The 21,130-nt window shown below is 40.8% G+C and overlaps 2 protein-coding genes and 1 non-coding gene across 8 annotated transcripts; 1 reads left to right on the forward strand and 2 right to left on the reverse strand.

The window, feature by feature from the left end:
* Positions 1-8: 8 nt before the first annotated feature.
* Positions 9-3,235, reverse strand: Yif1 (Yip1d-interacting factor 1). Its single transcript, XM_076790088.1, has 5 exons — positions 3,099-3,235; positions 1,811-2,043; positions 1,419-1,504; positions 971-1,309; positions 9-911 (listed from the first exon to the last, which is right to left on the reverse strand). The coding sequence occupies exons 2-5, from the start codon at positions 1,839-1,841 to the stop codon at positions 387-389; spliced, it is 981 nt and encodes a 326-aa protein (XP_076646203.1). The 5' UTR covers positions 1,842-2,043; positions 3,099-3,235; the 3' UTR covers positions 9-386.
* Trnac-gca (transfer RNA cysteine (anticodon GCA)) lies at positions 2,487-2,558 on the reverse strand. The gene has a single exon. It is a non-coding gene; the product is annotated as a tRNA-Cys (tRNA).
* On the forward strand, positions 3,138-21,018 carry LOC143355333 (uncharacterized). 6 transcript variants are annotated; one of them, XM_076790076.1, is made up of 15 exons: positions 3,138-3,277; positions 9,218-9,556; positions 10,365-10,699; positions 12,840-13,116; positions 13,763-14,011; positions 14,179-14,603; positions 14,905-15,160; positions 15,259-16,262; positions 16,408-17,277; positions 17,382-17,770; positions 18,097-18,435; positions 18,581-18,657; positions 18,817-18,971; positions 19,175-19,245; positions 19,397-21,018. In XM_076790076.1, the coding sequence occupies exons 2-15, from the start codon at positions 9,348-9,350 to the stop codon at positions 19,559-19,561; spliced, it is 4,821 nt and encodes a 1,606-aa protein (XP_076646191.1). In that variant the 5' UTR covers positions 3,138-3,277; positions 9,218-9,347; the 3' UTR covers positions 19,562-21,018. The 6 variants fall into 6 exon arrangements, with proteins under 6 accessions (XP_076646191.1, XP_076646194.1, XP_076646193.1 ...); XM_076790078.1 differs by having other exon boundaries at positions 3,197-3,336; positions 19,162-19,245; XM_076790074.1 differs by having other exon boundaries at positions 3,197-3,336.
* The last annotated feature ends 112 nt before the right edge of the window (positions 21,019-21,130 follow it).

Below are 21,130 nucleotides of genomic sequence, written 5' to 3' on the forward strand. Positions count from 1 at the left end.
TACAATAATTGCAAAAAATATGTTTAATATCATTATTTACTATACATTATCATATTACAAAATTTAAAATACAGAAAATAAGATTTCGTACATATGAAAACTTTATTTAATAAAGCCTAACCAATTCTGTACAAGGTCATATAAGACATTTACAAGAACTAAAATTATGCATAATTTTGTGACCTTTTCTCATAAATATGTATACTTTCCTATATATTTCAATTCAATATTTAAAAAAGAGAAAATACTATTAAAATAATAGGACTTTTCAATTACCACTAATGTTTCTGAAGAACTTTTTATTACAAAAATGCATAGGTGACATGAAGAATCAAATAAATATTCGTATCTCGTTCTCAAATCATTTTTCCAATTACTTCACATGATTAAATAATGTGATGAGACAAACACCACATTAGCACAGGTTGGGTACCTGCCACAAAGAACATAAAATAGATTCTCCTTTTGTTACCGGATGCTGTGTACGAACTGTCGTTCCTCGGAAGGACTCTTAACTTTAACGACCGTGTAATAAAAAATGCCAAAGATATACTGCAGTACAGCAAAGTCATGTAATAACCAAATGTACGGAAAACTAACGAAGCCATCAGAGCTGCATTGATTCCGACGTATTTATAGCCACAGTAAGCCAACAAATCTAATGTCGAGAGGCTTGTTTCAATATGCATGACATAGAGACTCACAACCTGCACTAGAATTTCTACAATGTTCCACGCAAGAGCAGAACTGGCTAATGTACTTAATGGAGTGAAGCGGTCCTGAATCCCTAAGACTAGTGCAGCTATAATTATGTATGTCACAAATGCCATAGTTGGAATATACATATCCAAGGCATTTTTTTCAAAGCGTGGTTGCAACGGTATGTCCTGCTCATACCTGACAGACCAGTCCTGTTGAAAAGATCATTAGCTCACACTCGCATAGAAATCATTGAACCTGTAAAACTTACTTTCTGAGAAAATGGGAAGAGCAGCAAAGACAGTTTCGTAAGAACGTAGTTTGTGTCCACAGCGAAATAGTACTTCAAAGCTGTGAGAGGCACGTATTTCTCAAATTTCTGACTTCCATATCCCATCAAAGCATTACCATATTGCATAGCCATGTTTGTAACTACTGGTTCTGCGAATAACTGTGTTGTAAATTGTGGTGGTGAATATTGTTCACCGGGTGGAATATTTTCAGTAGGAGGATAGGTTTGCATTGGCACTGAACTAAATCCGTATGGCGGTGGCTGTTGTTGAGGTACATTATAGCCATATTCTGGCATCATACCGTTGTTGATAGGAACCTATTCATGAAAATGCGTGACTCAATGTACTTATTATTATATATAATTTTATGTGTGTATCATGCCTTCTAATAGATAACTTTTACAGAGTAGTAATAAATAATTTTACCTGTTGATTATACATGTACGGGCTTTGAGGCGCAGATGTAGGACCTGCTAAACCAGCAGATGGATCCAGTATTCTCTTAGGTCTCCCTGTTTTCAATGATTATTACATAAGTTACACAATGATATAAAATTGAATCTGTATTTTTCATAAGGACTTATTTCAGTACATAATTAACGACATATACTACATATAAATAAAGGGTGCACAGATATCATAACCTCTTTGATTTACCAAATGACTGTATGCGTTCTAGTGTTATATTTTTTCAACACTATTATATATTTGAAATTAACATTCGTAAACTTACTTTTATACAATTCGACAAATGCAAAGTGTAAATTATAATGACAATACAAAATACGAAACATATAAGGTCATACTCGTAAACTTACCCCGACGTGCACTCGAATGATTGTAATTCATTCTGTTTCAATTGATCTTCTTAATTATTAGATAAAAACACTTAATTTTACGGCTAACTTGATAGTCTGCGGGTTGAATCCACTATTTGCACAACGAAAATTGAAAACAATTCACGCTACACGTCGCCATACTCCGTTATTCATGAAGAAGTCCCCCTCTACGATGTATTATGGTTCTGTCATCTTACACGTTTCTTCAATTACTGCATCAACAAAGACTTCTATTTATTTTACAATTTTAATGTGTTTAAAAAGATGATTTATTCAGATTCATAATATTTAGAATAGATACTTTCTACAATTTATGGTTACACAAGATTTGGATGAGTTTCATTTATGTAATGACAGACACGTGAATATAGTGAGCCTAACGATGCTAAATAAAAATCCGTCGCTTTACGAGATCAATATTAAATACGAATAAAACAATAATTTTAAAATGCGTATGCGAAATTATTTTGAAATATATTAGTAGTAACAGATGTTACTTTTATTGAAGCTTACTGTGATATAAAAAGCGATCATTAGTAACGCATGAATATATGTATTATGAATTTGTAACAACAATTTGAAATAACTTATGGGGTAATGTAATATAAAAAGAATGTTACAAAAGTTTACTGATTTTGAAGAGAAAAAGAAATTCAGGGGGCACCCGGGTTTGAACCGGGGACCTCTCGATCTGCAGTCGAATGCTCTACCACTGAGCTATACCCCCAGTTATAATAACGTTTTCAAAATTGGTAATTCACGTGCAATCACAATCCTTGCACGTCATTTGTTTATAGGATTATTTATTATACGATTTTTAATAATATCAAATTCTTAAAATTTACATCCAATTTTTCCCGAACATAACAATCATACTTCACACACCTTCTCTTAAAAAATGAATTCACGAAAGAAAATATGACAGATATGAATTCTGAAAAGAAAATATGTTTAAATCCTACAAACTCACCGGGGATCGAAAAATTTTATATTAATTTTATAGATTTATATTGAATGGATTTATTTAAAAAGGATTTATACTCTGGTAATAGTTAAGCACTTTCTTCACTGTTTGAACTTAGTCTCAGCATTTTTATCGAGTTGTGATCTATTTTGATGATTTATGGAATAGAGATAGATTAATTTTGGTGGTTAGTTTTGTAGTAATTTGAGCGAGATGAATGATTTTTAAGCACCGATGCGAAAATGTGCGTTTCCACTTTCTATTGATACGTCACTGAGACAATGGTATCTAAGCAACCCTTACATTAACTGGTCGCAGTGTCAGAGGGCTGCCAGTGCGCGTCCCACCCTCGCGTGGTGCGGTTCACAATCTCCAGCTCGAGGAAACCTCGTGGAAGCTTCGTTCGGTATCCTAAACACTTCTGAAGATACATACATCGCGATGGAAAAAATTCAAAAGTTACCGGTACCATTTCCCGGAAAGTAAGCTTCGCGCCAAACAACATTCCTCGACATTCAACATCCACCACGTTGAACAGCTGGTACTTGTAATCAAAAGCGCACGTGTGTAACACATTATGAAATTATGATTCACTTCAAACAGCACAACATTCATGACTAATAAAAAGACATAAACGCGCACTGTTCAACACTTCATTCTTTTTTCTCTTCTGTTTCACCCTAACACAACGTATAGCTGGCATGAATCATAAATGATTTCTATAGCAGAATATTCTATCATTTCTTGAATGAAAACTATTGAAACACGCGGATTGTGCATAAGGAAATATAGAGGGTTAAACACTTACAGAATTGATTGTTTTAGGCATTCCCTCGGCAATGTAAAGTGTATATGAGATAATAGAAAATTGATTTTGTATGTTTATCTAAATACAATGCATACATAATTTTCTTTTAACGACCGTCCATACCGTTGCACATTCACTAACGTAATGTTACTGCAAATTCAAAAACATTTCGAATAAATTGAACACCCGCTTATGAATGGATCGCAGGGTCGTTACCATCCCACCGACCAATTAACTGCGAAATTGCACCAGATAAGAGGAGACACATGCTTCATATGCATCGCATGCACGTAAAGCACCCGCTATAAACACAGTATTACGTCCTATAAATATTAATGTTTTACATGCTCCTATCACCGAATGAAATCCAGTTTTTACTCTATTCCCGCGACAAACTATGTTGCTATCAATTTCTTCGAAGACCGTACGCATTCCATTGAGCCGTGAAAAGCGGAACCGACTATCATCAATCAGTCGCAGATAGCAATCCGAAGGTGGTCAATGTTCCGCGACAGGCAACCCCGAGTAAACGTTCAAATAAATTTCCATTAATTTTCATTAATCTTCGTAGGCCGCGACAAAGTAGAATCGTATTCTCTCGCTGGCAAACTCTGCATACGGACGATCGTTCGGTGCCGTGGGCCGTGAGCCGATCGGTAATCGGTAGATGGATCATCGATTCGGTCCCCAATAGACACGATGAATCGAGCGTTCTCACGGTGTTGGCCCGCACGTAATCTTACATGAAACTGGAGATGTTATCATTAAATATTAACGACGCGCCATCACGAAGAGCGAACGGCCTAGGCGAATTATTAACGGAGCAATAACGATCGACGTGCGGCACGGTGAATCAACGAAATAACGATTTTCAGTCATCGCCGCGTTAAGGCAACACGTGCACGTGGGTTCGTTGTACGTGCGTATATATATCATTAAACGTGCGCCACTTTGTTAGGGTCGGCCACTCCGATTCAACACTTGGCCCGTAACATTCTTCGAATTTCGTATGCGTTTCCTTGCGGTATAGACTTTCTTATCGATTCCACCTGCATTCCTTGGCCCGGCTTGCTCGCCACGCAGAGTTCCAAACAACTCGTAAAAAATTATATTTTATCAACGCATTGCGATGCAACAGGAGAAAAAAATTCTCGCAACTAGACCACGGCGCAATTTATAGTTACACGTTTTTAAAGCACAAGAAAACACGTATAGCAACAAACTTTAATGACATTTCTACTTTAATTTCACCATAAGAAATCTCCTCATTCTGGTTTGTATAAAATAATCCGTCGAAGTTAGAATTTGCATAAAGATCTACTGTAAGCAATAGGGAAAATCGGTGACCGAAAACAAATTATTAAACGTTTTCTTTCTTCGAAACAAACATCTTGCAAACGTTTTATGATATAGCAGTCTTCAATGAAATCTCTCTTCAGTTCAAGTAAGTATTAAATTATCTAATAATTGTGTCGCGAGATTATTTTCGTTGTTGCTCGGCAAAGAAATAGAAATCGTTGCTAAAAGAGACGAATGCAATCGTCGAACGACAGTTTGCGACTTCGTGCCAATTACGTTCAATTATCCGTCTAACAAAAAATCAATTTATTCACACGCCGTTTTGCTTGTGTCGCATGCGTCCAGCCATTCTTAAAAATCGATGTGTTGCAATTACCGGCCACGCAGTTGCACAAAAAGTGTACGGTCGTGACGATAATTATTCGTCACGAGTTCCAGCGCTCGAGACGCGGCTAAGAATGTTGTGTAACACGCGTAATGACGAGTTCGATGGTGTTTTTGAATAAACGAGACGATCGCACGACCAGTAAACGTTTCGCGCGTAGGTTTTCGCGAAAAGAGTTACACGGGCAAGAATTGCGCCGGTGCGAAACAGAATCTAGAAGGGATAGATCGTAACTTCAAAACCGCTATCGATTCTCTCGCATACTGTTGCACACGTTATAAACTGACTTGAAGTCTGGTTCCACGATAGCGTGACACGTGACGAGAAACAGGCCTAAGAACGTAGATACCGCTGTTTAAGAACGGCAGTAACACCGTTCGAATTGCGGGGGGAAAATTGTTCCGATGACACACATGCATTTTGGGTTTCGCGTCCTCGACATTGTCTGACGGAACTCGGGTCTGTCACTGTCAACCGGTATCGTTCACGGGAATCGATCGTTCGATTTGTTCCGGAAAACTATCATACATATTAGTATGGCTAGATCGATTTCTATAGAAAATTAAAACCTGCTTCAATTTCAACGAACAGGAGTTACATGCAAATTTATTTTTCGTCTCGGTAATTTTAATAGGTCGAAACATAGAATTCTTGAACACTTCTAACATTTTTACTATTTTATACTCCTGCTCATTTTTGTCCTAAATGCATAAAGGCACCGCAGTCTACGATTTTCTAAAATTATGCATTTTATAAGGTTTCAAATGTCAAATACAATTTATAAAAATGTAAATTGATTGATAAATCAATTTTCGGCTCCCCTTATTCGATTTCGGTTTCCATAAATTGGTCCATGGAAATTATTTCTACAACAGCTATTATAAATTGCAACCGGGTGCAGTCGCTATCGTTGATAATATGATTAGGATTTTTCATTCTCGTAATCTACCTGGAATCGAAGAGTTGCTTCGTAGATAGCTTCAAGGACACCCGTCGACAGTCGATGGAAGCAATATCGGTTAGTGCTACCACGCCAGTGGCGTGCAGGGCTGTCCAGTGTTAATTTCTTATCAAACTTCTTTTCCCTTGGAAATTAATCGATTCATATCGCTCTATTTCCCGGGCACATACTCGGCAGTCGAACGCCCAACTTTCGGATGCACCTCGCTTCTTCCAGCGTTCCGTAGCTTTAGAACCATTGCAATGCAGTAAAGTTTGGTTGAATTGCACCGTTGCAACGCGTTGCAGCGACAGAATTAGGTTCCTCGTTCCATGATTTTTCAAAGTTCGATAAATAGTGCCTACATCACTTCAATTAATCCTGCATCGTTTCACTTAAAATACAAATGCACCGAATGCAGTCAGAATATTTTATGTTTATTACTGAAATTGTTGTTAGCTCGCCTGATTTTCTATTATACCTTTAATATAGATAAAGGTAAGATTTCTTTTCGTTTTTTTTTTTGGGATAATGTCAAAATGACAATACTTGGGAATGTTTTTTCATAAAGAAGACATGTTCCATGATCTGATAATTAGACACATTTTACAATTTATGAACATCAAGGAGATTATTAAAAGAAGACAGAAAGTTCTATTTGGCTCCTGTTTTGTTTTTGCAATTAATACGAACATTTATCATTTTGCATAAGGATCCGCAGTCTACTGATAATTGTAATTAGATGAGGAATGAATATTCACGTGCTCGAGTGATAATTAATGGTGTGAGCGGGTTAATTTTTAATCTTTCCCGATTCGACTAGTTCCGCTTGGTAACCAGTTCTCTCGTGATAAGTAGGCCTCCGAGCAATTAAAGCGACTGAGACGAATGAGCAGCTGCGCCTTCTAGCATATTCACTTCTTCTCTTACGTCTTACCATGCTTTACGAAGCATAAATTGCTACTGTAGCTCTTCATTGTCCGACAGTGCGTTTAGTGTTTGAAGATTGACGATTCAATGGCAACGCGAGCGACGTACATTATACAAAAATCCATTGTACCCTTGAAAAATGCATATTATGTATTTTTGGCAAAAATGAGTAGATGGAATATTACTGGTTGAAATGATTAAGAGAAGAAATCAATTTTTATGTAACTCACTTTTCTTGTAACCGATGCAAGCAATTTTATATTTTTGCATGAAGATCCGCAGTCTAATGATTACGAAGCGAATTTTTCTCATCTGAAGTTAGAATGAAATCATTTACACAGAAAATGAACGTGTATTCGTTTAAGTCGATGAAAACGAGTAAAAGGGGAAATAAGATAGATACTCTGGGTATTTTTAATACAATTCCTGTTCTTGATAATATGGCAAAATAAATTTCTGTTTCGGTAAATTGATGGAGGAATTTTGGAGCTTGCATAACCGCCGAGCAGGATTGTAAGGGAGAAACGGCAAAATTCGACATGTCGCGACCTTGCCGTGAAATCTAGCATAATGGTTCCCTTACGGGTGATAGGTGTTGTGGCGTTGGGTTTCTATGGCAGCGAGTGACCTGGTCAGTCCACCACGTGGACAGTAGCCGAGCTTTAAATTCGGGTCGAGTTTAGTGATAAGTTCCTGATAGGATCTGCGATCGTGTCAGGCCTTCTTGAGGGAACGAGGTCTCGGTGTCTGTCAGTCAATTATTAACCAAACTATTCTTTACATCGTCCTATAGAATGAGGTTTATTAGAAAACTGGCCAGCCATGGATCGATAACCGCCTTCTCTCTCTTTCTCTCTCCCTCTGTTTCTCTCGTTCCCGGGATCAGAAAAAAAATCTGCACGACGCCTTCTTTTTTCCTTTTTCATCATCGTTCATTTGTCGCGTCGCGTCACGTCGTCGGCGCTGTCATTACCGAATTACCGTTGCCGTATCACTGCGGGCGAGCACAAACACCTGCCATTTCTACATCGGTGATCATTATTGGTGTGGCTGTCGGCTGTTCATTCTCAGTCACGCAGCGGCTGTGTTTACTCCTGCTAACAGTAGTCGAAACCGTTTCGCTCAGACAGTGGAAACGGATAGCCGGGGAATTGCACGGCAGACAAAGAATTGCGGAAAGATCCGAGTCGATAGACTCCGGCTCTGGAGTTACAGCTGGCCTCAGGCTAATTTTCAGGATCGCAATTCGACTGCGGATCTTCATGAAATAACTCTCCACTTGTTTTATTAACGCTTCACCTACCGGAATCCTATTAATAGAACTTTCGCTAGTTGTACTATACCAAAACGGAGCTTAGAAATCTTTTTTTACGTTAAAACCGGAAACGACATTCTTAGATCACGTTACTGGAGGTTGAACAATCCACTGAAAAGTCTTTAACCACGGGCTTTTAAAAATTACGAGACAATCGCCGGTGGGTACTGTGTTGAGCAGTCGAGCTGTTTAAGGTCTAAAAATTACCATACCATAATTGAGAATAATTTCTACATTTTTTACGTTTCTCTTTTTTTTTTTGCACTTGAGTTTTATGAATTGCTAAAAATTTCAGGGTTGCATGAATAATTGCTCAATTTCATGTTGAGCATAAAAGGGAAAAAGACATACAATAAGCAAATAGTCAAATTCTGTCATTATTTACTATGGATCAAAAACTCTCTTTAACCCTTCTGCATCCTTCAGATCCTGACAACTAGACCGCGGATTTTCTGCGGACTTATGCTGAAAGTAGATCAAATATAAAACAGTGAAAATACGTAGAGAGTTTAAAGGTTGCATTATTTCCAACCCATTAAAGTACTTAAGAATAAAAATGGATGTCTATACAGTCTCTGTGTCTTGGAATTATTTTGCCTGAAAGTCCGCAGTCTACTGATATGTAACATCGGTAATAAAAATGAATTTTTAAACCTAGTGAGAATGGAAGAATACGACCAACGTGGTGATCGATGTTTTAATAATTATGAAGCGATTAACACAGGATTTGTATTGTTTTCCAAAGCGCTGCTATACCACAGTGAACGGTGTGACACCGGAAACTCTCTTCGGCGCGATGAGTTCGATCCGTCGACAGGGCGAAAGATGCTACCACGCGAGATCAGGCTAGCTTCGAACCGGTGCCAGAGACGGGCATGGACACTAAGACTCCGCCAATCCCGTTGAAGGTCCAGGAGAAGCCAAAACCGAAACAGCAGGAAAGTGTGGCCGACGTGTCTCTGCCTCCGTTGACACCGTACAGGAATCATCGACAGAAGCAGAAAACACCCGGGACTGCTCAGTGGTCGCGTGATGCACCAAGCGCCATACGGTATCAGGATCATCAGAAAAAAAGGCCTTACAGGTACACTTGCCCACTACCTTCGATCGATACGCATTTCTTCGGCCTTTGTTTAGAGCCGGTCTCACTGTTCTCTTGCCCAGTTAACCAATTTTCACGCGCGGAGAAAAACTCGTGCCTTACACTAAAGCGAAACGAATCACTTTTGCTGAGAGAACTATAACTTTTCTGAAACCGGTTTCTTTTTCGACTCGATCAGTTTGATTTTCTTCGTATCAAATGTAAAATCTGTAATATAACTGTCACAGAGCCAAGACTCTGTAGATTCGCGATAAGGTAGAGTGACCACGTTACCGACAAAAATAAAGGGCTCGCTCGAAAGAGGAAGGTTTAATCTAGCGCGCGCTGGTCACGAGCTGACGAGATTATGCATATAGAATAGAAGCGTTCGAAGTAGGCCAAAAATTGACGATGTGCATGCCGTGGAATCCAAGCATTTTTATGCCATGGATGAGTTTTCTGAATGAAATCGACAGTAGCGTGCGCTAGAATATATCTCAAGCTACAAATTGAGCTGTACTTTGTCTTGATTCTCTGCGAAATGAAGCCAAAAAACTTGAAGCACTTTTCTGGCGTCAGAATTCATAATACCGATAATACAGAGCAAAAAATGTGACAAGTTTAGTCACAGACTTAAGACCCGTCGGATCAAGACCAAGACGGACCTTAAGTCTGTAAAAGTCACGTGACTACCTTTGGCTCTTAACTTCTTTTGTTAGTTTTACTACGTTGATGAAATTGAAGGATTTACTAGTCGATGTTCGAACTGTTCGAAGGGGTAGAGATGCAACGGGGTTGTTGACTGTTGCAGAGTGTTGCAGATCGGCGCGACGCCGTTGATGCACGCTTGCCAGCAGGGCGATAGAGCAAGAGTTCTGAGGTTGCTGAAGGATCAAAAGGAAACGATAGGCTACAGGGATCGGACACTGAGGAGCGCTTTGCATTATTGCATGGACGCTGGAACCGGAGGTGCCGTCGCTGCGGCGGCACCGGAACTGGTAAATGCGCCCGACGCCGAAGGACACACGCCACTTCATTTGGCAGTCATCGCCGGCGACACACAATTGGTAGCTGTCCTGCTGGCGAACGGTGCCGACGTTAACGCTAAGGACTTGGAAGGACACAGTGTTCTTCACTGGGCCACTGGTATTTTCCTTTCGCTCGTCTCACAATCCTCCAATCGATATTAACCATTAGCGAGGGCCTATTAGTCGATCCTCAATGACTGTTCTATACGAAAAACGAGCCTAACGCTAGATCTACCGAATCGATCAAAATGGCAACCAAGTTTTTCCCCCACATTTACTGAGATTGTAAAAATGTTTCCACGAGATTTCGAATGAACTTCACGTATTACAAGAAAAATTGTGCGAGTTCTACTGGCAAAAATCTTCTTTTAAAAATTGTTACCGAAAAAAATAATTGTATCATGAGGATTCGGTGTTGGTTCGTGTCTAAAATTATCATCGAATAATTCTTCAAGATCTACTAAGTTACTCAAAATAAACACATTTTCGACATAATTACTAGGGTTTCATGCATTTATTATAAAAATGAGTGGATCAATAGCAAAACAGTAGAAGTCTTTAAACAATTTCAAGAATTGTTAAGAAAACAAATGAATATTCAGTGGCTTGAAAATAATGCAGACAATTTTTATTTTCCATAAAAATTCGCATAATTACTAAAAAAAATTAGTATAAAGTTAGTATCAATCAAGAAACCGCCTTTCGGAGTATATTCTAAATGCAATTCGAACGATTCTTGAAATTATAGGAAATCTCAGAGGAAAGTGTTGAATAAGTTTCTAAGTTTCATTCTAAGTTTATGTGACTTTTATGGCCATCGGTGTTGCAGTCAGTACGTTAAAATCGCCGAACCCAGAACTGTGGACTGCAACGATAGCGATTTTACAGCGGAGTCCAGTCAAGGATCATGACATCATTATGTAAATAAGTGAAAAGAATTAGCGTACACAAAGACGTGGCGGCTACGCGGCGAAGCTAGGAAACGTTAAGCTACTGTGGAAAGGTCAAATTGCGAGCCCGGGGGATTGTTTAAAATCAAAGGAAACCGTGAATTACGGGGCGTATCTTTTCTGCGGATCTCCGTTGGCGAAACCGTTGGGGGTGGGTGTGGTATTGGTCAAGTAAGGTTAGTGGGTCAGTTTCGGTGACGACATTCCGGTTCGGCGAGGAACACGCGAGACCCATGCCGAGATAATCCTCGAGATTGACCATAGTCGTCCTTGATGTATTCAAATGACCGGAGATTTATTGCGAGCCACAGCAATTGCCGAGATTCGACGGGTTCTACGACGAAGAAAAGAAAGTTCGTATCTCGATACCGTATCTGCGTAATTCCCGTGCGAGGACGCAAACAATTCGACCGGAAGCAGTTTCTTCTTCGGAAAGTTTCGTTTCTGCCCTTAGCTGATTGCTACCTCGACGATCCTCGGGGTCTAACTGGGTGACTCTTCGTGATCTAAATACGAAATGACAGTGTCTCGTGGCTCGATTTCGAGTGGCATCAACCTACTTCGCCTTCGCTGATTAAAAGATTAAACTTTGCAACATCTATGCCAGCCCATTAACACCTCGGAAGCAGCCACGGCGACTTTACTATGGCATTCATAACCGGGGCGTCGCGTGTGCTGCGACATTCATGATTTCATGAATGTCAGAGGACTTTTCCGTCGTGTACTTTGTCGAATTTTTACGAGGATTTCAGCGGATTTTCTTTTACGATTTCTTCATAGATATTTTTAGATTGTTATGCTGGAGTAGCGGCGCCAGCATGTGAACAGGAAATTCATAACGAGCAATTGTTTATGCGTTCTTGAATAAATTAATAACGGCCGAGGGGTTGCACGCGAGTTTTTTCATTATTGAGTCGCCGAGGAAAGTTCTTTTTAAATCGCCATGACCTTTCATTTCCTTGCGCATTGCAACATGACAATAAATAATTCATGTTCTCTTATCAGTCTAAACACAAGCAGTATCGTTTGCGTATTACGCGAGCTTCGTGAGATCACTTTTTCTACAATAAACTCTTGCGAAAAAGGTTAGAGAATTGATTCGGCAACGAATAACAATTGTCTTCAATCAATCAATAGTTTCTTTTAGTTATAATTAATGAAAATATTGTATACGGGGCACTGGTGCAGTTTTCACTGTTAGTTGAAGCATTGTACCCATCTTTTGCGTAAAATAGAATTTTATGAAATAATGGTGGTGAATATATATTTGATTAATTTACCAATAAATTCGTTTTTAACTACTTTTAGTGTGCGGCGAAGCAGAATGCGTCCGCCTGGTGTTAGCAGCAGGAGCTCGTCCTTCGACTCCTGATCTACGCGGAGGATCTCCGCTTCACTATGCAGCTCAATGCTGTGGTGCAGCTGCCACTGCCGAGTTGGCTGTGCCCAAGAAAGTTGGTCTCAAAGTTCTCCAAACCCTGTTGGAATTTGGAGCTGACGTGAATGCGAAAGATGAGGACGGGAGGCAGCCGATCCTGTGGGCTGCGAGCGCTGGTAGCGTTGAAGCTATCTTAGCATTGGCTAGGTAAATTTTTATTTCGTCGAATTTTTTAGAAAGTTATATGGATATTTCACCTTACAATTAGTGAAAATCTATCTTCGACAATACACAGACGAAGAAGTTCTACTGTGACTGCCGAGTAACGTTTAACATCGTCCTCTTTAGCCCGCGGCTGTCAACTTGGGTCCATTTTGGTTTAATCAACTTGGGTCCATTTTTCTACATCTAAATTCTAATTTCCCAGCATCCAGTTTAAATCATAGAGACAATTGATATGAACTTGATAAAGATTTGAACGGCTCTTGCAATGGTTATCGTTAGACTGTGGATCTTCATGCAGAATAAAAACTTTCTGCATTAATTACAAGCTACTGGAGTGAAATAAAAATTCATTTCCTCCTTTAATAAATCTTAATAACACTTTTAAATTCCTTTTATCTCATTTTTATTGTAAATCCGCAATCTAGTCATCTATGAAATTCAAAAGTGTCCGACTCGTGAGGGTTAACCCTTTGAGGACGAATGTTGGCATCTCGTCTGAATCCTAAAGTTCAAAGATAATTTAATTCTTTATGTAATGCAAAACGTTGAGACCTCAGAAAGGTGGCATTAATTTAGCACAGTGCAGCCTGAGAATTGATGGGCTCTAAGAACAATGATTAAAATATAGAGCCGGTGGTTCAGCTGCCGCAGGAGCTGCTGACAAAGATGGGCTCACTGCTCTGCACTGTGCTGCCTCCAGAGGACACGCCAGGTGCGTGGAAACTCTGGTGAACTTATGCGGTGCTCATCCTGATCACGTCGACGACAATGGTTGTTCGGCGTTGCACTACGCGGCCACCCTTGGCCACGCTGATGCCACAGCTTTGATCCTGAAGTTGGGGGCTGACCCTAATCGACAGGATCGCAAGGGTAGAACGTGAGTAGATCAAAGAAAAAATATAATAATTTTAATCCTAACCAAGACTTGCAGTCTCAATTCTTCGACTAACTTCTAATTGACTCCGTTAAGCTAAAAAGTAGAGAAAATTTTTTGAAGTACATTGAGCGATCGCAGTCTAACTATGAAAAAACAATGAATTCCAGACCAGCGCTTTGCGCAGCAGCGAAGGGCCAACTCGAGACCCTGAAGATCCTAGCGCAACATGGCGGCTCCCTCTATGCGAGGACAGTAAGAGGAACAGGCGTAGCTCACGAAGCGGTGGCTTCCGGTAGAATCGAGCTGATAAAATGGCTGGCGAAAAAGCGCCCTGGTACTTTGGACGTGGCGACGCACGATGGAAAGACTCCACTGCACGTGGCGGCTCTTCACGGGCACCTAGATTGCTGCAAAGTCCTTTTGGACAATGGTGCAAGGATCAACGCGGTCCTTCGAACCAGCAAAGGGAACTTGATGACTGCCTTGGATGCCGCGCTTTACAGAGGACACAGGGACTGTGCTAAGCTGATTCAGATGCACGGGGGAACCACTGCGCATCAGCTGAAGATGCAGAAGACTGTGCCGAATAAAGGTCAGGTTAGGTACATGCACCTTGTGACCTTAGGCTCTTTTCAATTTCGCGAGTTTTCACTGTTTTCTTATACATTCTACTGTATTCTATGGAATGTCAATTTCAAATCTTAGATTGTATGATATTGTTCTCAGTCATTGTTCCAACGAAATAATTCATTGCTAACGCAGTTTTTGATGAGACGCTTAATCCAAGAAGGAAATTATATTTTTAAATCAGACGTTCGCGTACCGTGCATTTTAGTTTGTGGATTGTAAAAAATTGTCTCGGTGTCTAGACTCTAAACTTGTATTTTAAACAGTGTTCGCAGCAAGATTGCAAATGAGACACGTGGACAGCAGCACCGATTCCGAGAGCAGTCCTCGTAGACGAGGTCGTGGCCACAAACTTCCGGATCTTTATTATGAAGAGCGATGGATCGAGAAGAGAACGCGTCGAAGAGGGAATTTGCGGAAGCTGGTGCGCCAGGATAGTCGCAGCTTCAGCGAGGAGGAAGTTAGGCTATCGAAAACGTCATCGAAGAGAGATCAGAGAAGAGCTCGCAGCGAATCCGCACGGTAGCAACATCTTTTCGCATGCACCCCCCAAAAAATCTGCATTACTGGATTCAAACAATCTCGTATCAATTTCGTTTCTAATTATCCTCTCGTTTCAGCTACGACGAAGACGACACGGATCAGAAGACAAGAAGAAGAAGACGCAGTAAAAAGCGGTCTGCGAAATCGAGACACGACTCCAGCGAGTCCTCTATAGACTCGGAGAGCTGTGAACCGGTCGGCGATCGGGCTAGAAAAAAGTCTGAAAAGCGAAAGGAGGACAGCAAAACGGACAAAAGCAATGGGGACAGAGAGGAGTCGAGGAAAGAGGACGAGGAGGAGGAGGAGACGGTGAGCGACGACAGCCTGGAGGTGGTCGTCGTGAAACGATCTCTGGAAAAGAAATGCGAGAAGGTTGTGTCCGGGAGAAGATCGAAAACGCCCAGGGAGAGCTCCAAGGAGACGAAGTTCACGAAGACTCATAAGAGCACGAGGAGAAAATTGAACTCCAGTAGGTCGAAGACGTCCAACAATGGCGACAGCACGACTGATCGGATGCAATCCTCTGATAAAGGCTTGAAAGAGTCCGAGTCTCGGGAGGCGGCCACGCCGAGGACTTCCGTCGACGAGGACAGGGAGGGCCAGGAGAAAATTATCGAAAGTCGATACCGCAGGGACGTAACCGATAGTACGAGTCAGGAGACCGTCGAACGTGTCGTGGTGACTGCTATGGTGCACAAGGATCAGCCTCCGGACACGCCTAAGTCTGTATTGGAGACTTCCAAGGAGGTTACTTTCGACGACAGATTAAGAACGGAGATAATAGAGACGGAGGAAGTGTCTAGAGGGAGTGGATCTATAGCTAGCAAGGTGGATGACATCGTGGACCATGGTAGCGAGTCTGGTAGCAGTCTCGTGACTAAGGCAGCCAGTTTGAAGAAAGACGTGGAGGAGATGAGACAGCAGATCACGCAGGAGAAAACGCAGCGAGAGAGCGAGAGGAGGAAAAGCAGGGACGAGGATGAAGCGAAGGACGATGTTGCTAAAAAGGATGATGGCGGTCAGGATAAGGCATCCACTGAAGCAAAAGAAGAAAGTAAAGATCAGGACGGAGATCAGATAGGTAAGACTCTAAATGAAGTAGCAGCGTTTCAATGTACATTTCAAAATTAACATTTTTTTAGCCTCGGTGTAGTCTTTCTGTGTTTGATCGACCACGATATTTTGAGGGACTTCACTGTAAACTTTCTGTAGAGTCCTCTTTCTAGGCAGGTTAGACGCACACGCGACAACCGAGACGGAAAGTCCCTCGCTGGACTCCCAGAAAGACTATCGGCGCCTGGAAACCGAGCATGAGGAGGACAAATCCGAGGGAACAACGCTTAAATCCGTGGATGAGAAAACAGACGCATCCGACAGGACATCGAAAGATGAACACGAAGAATCTGAACAGACGAGCAGATCCGAGAGTCTCACGAGAGACTCGCAAAAAGGGGACTCTACGCCAAGAACGGCTGTGCAAGACGTTCCACCGTCGGACGACGAAGAGAAGAAAACGACGGTCGACGAGACCGGAAGTAAATCGAAAGCTAGAAGAGACAGCGTGAAGAGGAGACCGTCTGTTGACGAAAGAAAATCGAAATCCTCTTCGAGACGGTCGAGCGAAAGCGGGAGTCCGCAGAAGAGCAGTCGCAAAAGGAGAGAGTTCAAAAAGCGTGAGTCGAAAAAGAGTGTGTCCAAGTCGTTGTCGGATAAGGATAGTCAAGAGGCTGCAGAGGAGGCTTCGCAGTTGCCAAAAATCGAGACGAGGACTGCTGAGAGTCCAACGAAAGAGACCGACGTCCTCTTGATGGCGGATTCGAGGAAAGAGTCGCCGGACGACAAGGAGCAAGCGGATTCAGCGAGAGGGAAGTCCGTGGATTTCTCTTCGGCATCGAGGGACTCGGCGTTGATGGAAGAAGCCGACGATCGATCGTTGAGCGTCGACACGCCTGTTGCTACCAAAAGAAAGCTGTCCGGTGAAGAGGAAGCAATCGAGGTGTCGTCGCCGACGAAATCGAGTTTGGAGGATCAGGCGAAAGAAGCTGAGGAGGCTAAGAAGAGCAAGAAGTTGTCTATCGAGGATGCGTTGGATGCAGGTGAGCAGCTAAGAATTGTTCGTGTAACATTTATCAATGCAGTAGGATACATATAAATAAATAATTATGGTTACATTTGCTTAAGAAACTTTCCGTTTGCTCAGAAAAAGAAAGCTTTCGATACATCGACGAGAGTTCCTCGAGTTCCCCGAAGTCGGCTCAGATGAGACGATCGAGACCGTCAACTGGAAAAGCGAGAACCACCGGAAGATCCTCATCGAGGTCGAAGAAATGTTTGTTTGAAAGCTCGGAGGAACGGTCCCCTGATAGAAGCGCCATTGTTGCGGTGATCGAAAGTCCCGAATGGGACGACGAGGACGAAGAAATCGCGAAAGAGCTCAGAGACGTGATTGGGGAGGATGATGAGCATGAGACAGAGCTTGAAGAGGATAACGAGATAGGGGTAGTGAGGGTTCTGCCTAGCACGAGTGAGGAGGAAACGTCTCGGGTGGGTCTTGACGGCAGGGCTGAGGATGCTGACACTTTGCCTCAAGTGAGGAACAATTATTCTATTATTACTGAAATGCTTTTATCAAATTAACCCTTTGGTACATGGGTCCAAAGAAACTCAAACAATTTTTTATTTACAGTCCTTGTAATAAACTTTAATTGTTTTACACATAGATTGTTGCTTTTTTTGCGTGGAACTACTGCAAGTCTAAAAAGAATTTGTTCAGAAGTTTAAAGACAGTTTAGAGGAAATTGAAAGGGTACCGAAGGGTTAATTTCGTTCAATTTTGATAGAATGGTGAAACGGATTTGTAGAATATTATAGGCTCCGTTCGATGTAAACGAATAAATTATTTTTGTCGTGACCAGGTGCAGTCCAGCACCCGCACACGCGTGACAAGAATACGAAGTCCTGAAGAAAGTAGAACGAGTCGACTGCAAGGGAAACAGCGTCGCGACAGCGGTGGCAGAGACAGCGGAATCGAACCTAGTCCAAGAGTATCGAGGATACCAAGAAGAAGAATCATGAAGTGTTGTCCTGTCAGTGATAAACAACACGCTCTGAACATGGAGACCGTCACGAGGGACGTGCAGATCAGTCTGCGACGATATCATCTGGAGAGAAAGATTTTTTTCCAGTTGATGGAGCTGAAGAGGCTGCAGATACGACATGGGAGAGCGAATGAGCATGTTCTAGTTAAGAGACAGGTAATCATTTTTGTGGTGAAATTAAAATGGATTGATTATAACTAAGTAATTCTAACATGGATTATATTTGCGATTAAAATTGCGGAAGAACATTTTTTTTGGTATTCTACGTTTGACACGTACAATCAACTTTATTGCTTTTTAGGTCGATGCCTTCCACAAAGCAGGAATGGCTGGACCAACCCTCGGCGTGGCAAAATACGACCAACCCCTAACCTTCAGGTTAGTTCATATACGATTATTCATAGTTTATGAAATTGTTGACTCAGAAGTATTCATTGTGACCTGTGCAATTTAAAGCAGACACTGTGGACACTCTGCAGAGTCGCCTAATATTTTTCATATAAATGGAAAGGGAGTATAATGAATATGTTTTAACAGACATTTTGAAAGTTTTCTGTACGACCAACTGAGAAAACTTCAAAGAAGACCAGCCACCCCAGACTTCTGCACAGAAGCGAAACAGTGTACCCAGAAAACGCATCGCTGTCATCACGCAACAAGCGCTTACACTTCTTTCCCCGTGTACACATACCGTATGTTATTGCAGTATATTTAGCAACAAATGAATTTCAGAATTCCACGTCCGATATTCTGAAATTCTGAATCTTTGAAACACGTGTAGAACGTGGTAGCTTGAATGTTACAAAGGAAGTGGAGTTCTGAAAAGGGGAATTCAATAAAGATGATCTTCGAAAGGAGTCAGTTACCCTATTGTGATTGTAGATTATAATTGCAGTAGGTGGAGGCGCCCAAGAACCAGCAGATCTTCTTCCGAAGATAGAGAGCCGTGGAAAGGGCCAAATGACGGTAATTTTTCATCATTTCGAAGTGAAATGATAATTAGTCCTAAAACTTCTCGAATATTTTAGAAAAGGACTATCCTTGTCTTGAATACCAATTTACATAGAATTCGTGCACTTGTTAAGGGGCAGAGATTAATTGTTACTGTTTCTCGCAGGTGGAAGTAACGCACGGAGAGGAGAAGCAAATAATAGCTCTTCCAGCTGAAAGACTGGACCGCACAAAGAAATACTATGTTACGTTCACTGTCAAAGGGGAAGCGCATGAATCGGAAAAGCCTAAACCGTCGGCCGGTATCCAGAGAAATGCCAAAAGCGTCTGAGAAGTTTTCGACACCCGTGTCTTCTCGTTTCTCAACAGATTCGCTTAACACGTTGACTGCCATAGTGGTTCCGTTGGCTCCCTGACGTCATTGATACCTAAATTGCGGATATTCGTGCAAGCATTAATTTTTACGATATAATTTACAGAGCCCGCAATGAAATAAAAATGAATCCGCCCTATTAAGTGCCACCAAGGTCACCATATTAAATTTTGTTAAACAACATATTTTAGACAATCCACATTGCCATGAATGCAGAAAATCCGCAATTTGTTCACTGACGTCCTCTAATTCTGGAAAACGGTTATCACAAACAAATGCCATCCAGTTAAACGTAACAATTGTTCGATTTTACAGTGAATAACTTTTGTTTTCGTTAATAATTCTACAACTTTACAAATGCTAAATGTTACCGTGAGTTGAACGATAAGACTTGCGATTATTCACTAGGCAGACAACTTGTTAAAAATCGTACAAAACCGGTTTCTATACTTTTCTACATAATTTTCTATTTTATTTTCGCGACATAATACGGACGCAGTTTCAACGCCACTATAATTATACAATGTACCGAACTTGGCAATACGAGCCTTTTTATCGCGCTCATAAATCGAGTATGTAATTGTATATTATTTATTGCCGAAGCAATACGTTCATGAAACCAAAAACAAAAAAAAAAATAGGAAAACTGCCAGAAAAAAGTTCATGTATAAATTTAAATTAAGCGTCGAATCGACTGTTCTATAGAGATTTCGTTGAAAATGTAAAAACTGTTAAATAGCATGCAACGATTGTGTTCCGATTGATTAGTGTAAATAATTTTATGCATGAAACTTGCGTAACAGTGAATTGCAAAAATTGAACGATAGTATTCGATGAAATTAAAGTTGTTCGATATTTCTTACAGAGAGTACATTATTATATTTGCTAACACTTTCGCGACCGCTGTCTTAACATTACATTTTTGCGAATACAAACAAGCTCATCAACGATGGATGATTACACTTCAGCAGTATCATTATTATTCTGAGAGTACGTTAATAAATAACCCACTATTTTTACTTATTAGTAGTAAAGTATTTTAAATTTGAAACATTTCCCGCTTCTTCTGTACTAAAATGGCCGACAGCATTAGAGAAAAACGTGAAACGCTTTTGAATGAAATAAAACGATTGTAGGTGGTTAATAACCTAATTTGTTAAAATGGTTTTAAGGATAATATGGACATTGAATTACCATCGGTCGCAACAGTGTTAAGAATCGTTTCAAATTGTTATATCTATCGAAGTTTATCAGAGATTTACAATTTCAGTGTACCTTGTAAAATATGAGACATTCCGTTCTTGCAAAAAGCAGGGACCATGCAGTAATTAACGCACACATGTTCTGTACATTTGTGTAAAGGGAACCGTTAAAACCGACATGTAATTCTGTGTAAAATAAACCATTATCACTGCTATAGTATGCGTTTCTATTCTTTCACAGAGAATTTCTCGAAAAGCTTATCCAAAATGACTTTAACAAGTCAAAAAATTCACATTGATTGTTACACATCCCATAACGTACGTG

The sequence above is a fragment of the Halictus rubicundus genome, chromosome 6, assembly GCF_050948215.1.
Source record: "Halictus rubicundus isolate RS-2024b chromosome 6, iyHalRubi1_principal, whole genome shotgun sequence".
In the NCBI taxonomy this organism is placed as follows: Eukaryota; Metazoa; Arthropoda; class Insecta; order Hymenoptera; family Halictidae; genus Halictus; species Halictus rubicundus.

Bases quoted from the DNA above. Each gene is read 5' to 3' on its own strand.
- Yif1 (XM_076790088.1), bottom strand. From the start codon at position 1,841: ATGAATTACAATCATTCGAGTGCACGTCGGG. The intron at 1,505-1,810 runs GTAAGTTTACGA...CATTGAAAACAG, and splicing joins TCATTCGAGTGCACGTCGGG to GGAGACCTAAGAGAATACTG. The intron at 1,310-1,418 runs GTAAAATTATTT...TTTCATGAATAG, and splicing joins CGTACATGTATAATCAACAG to GTTCCTATCAACAACGGTAT.
- LOC143355333 (XM_076790076.1), top strand. From the start codon at position 9,348: ATGGACACTAAGACTCCGCCAATCCCGTTGAAGGTCCAGGAGAAGCCA. The intron at 10,700-12,839 runs GTATTTTCCTTT...AACTACTTTTAG, and splicing joins TGTTCTTCACTGGGCCACTG to TGTGCGGCGAAGCAGAATGC. The intron at 14,012-14,178 runs GTGAGTAGATCA...AATGAATTCCAG, and splicing joins CAGGATCGCAAGGGTAGAAC to ACCAGCGCTTTGCGCAGCAG.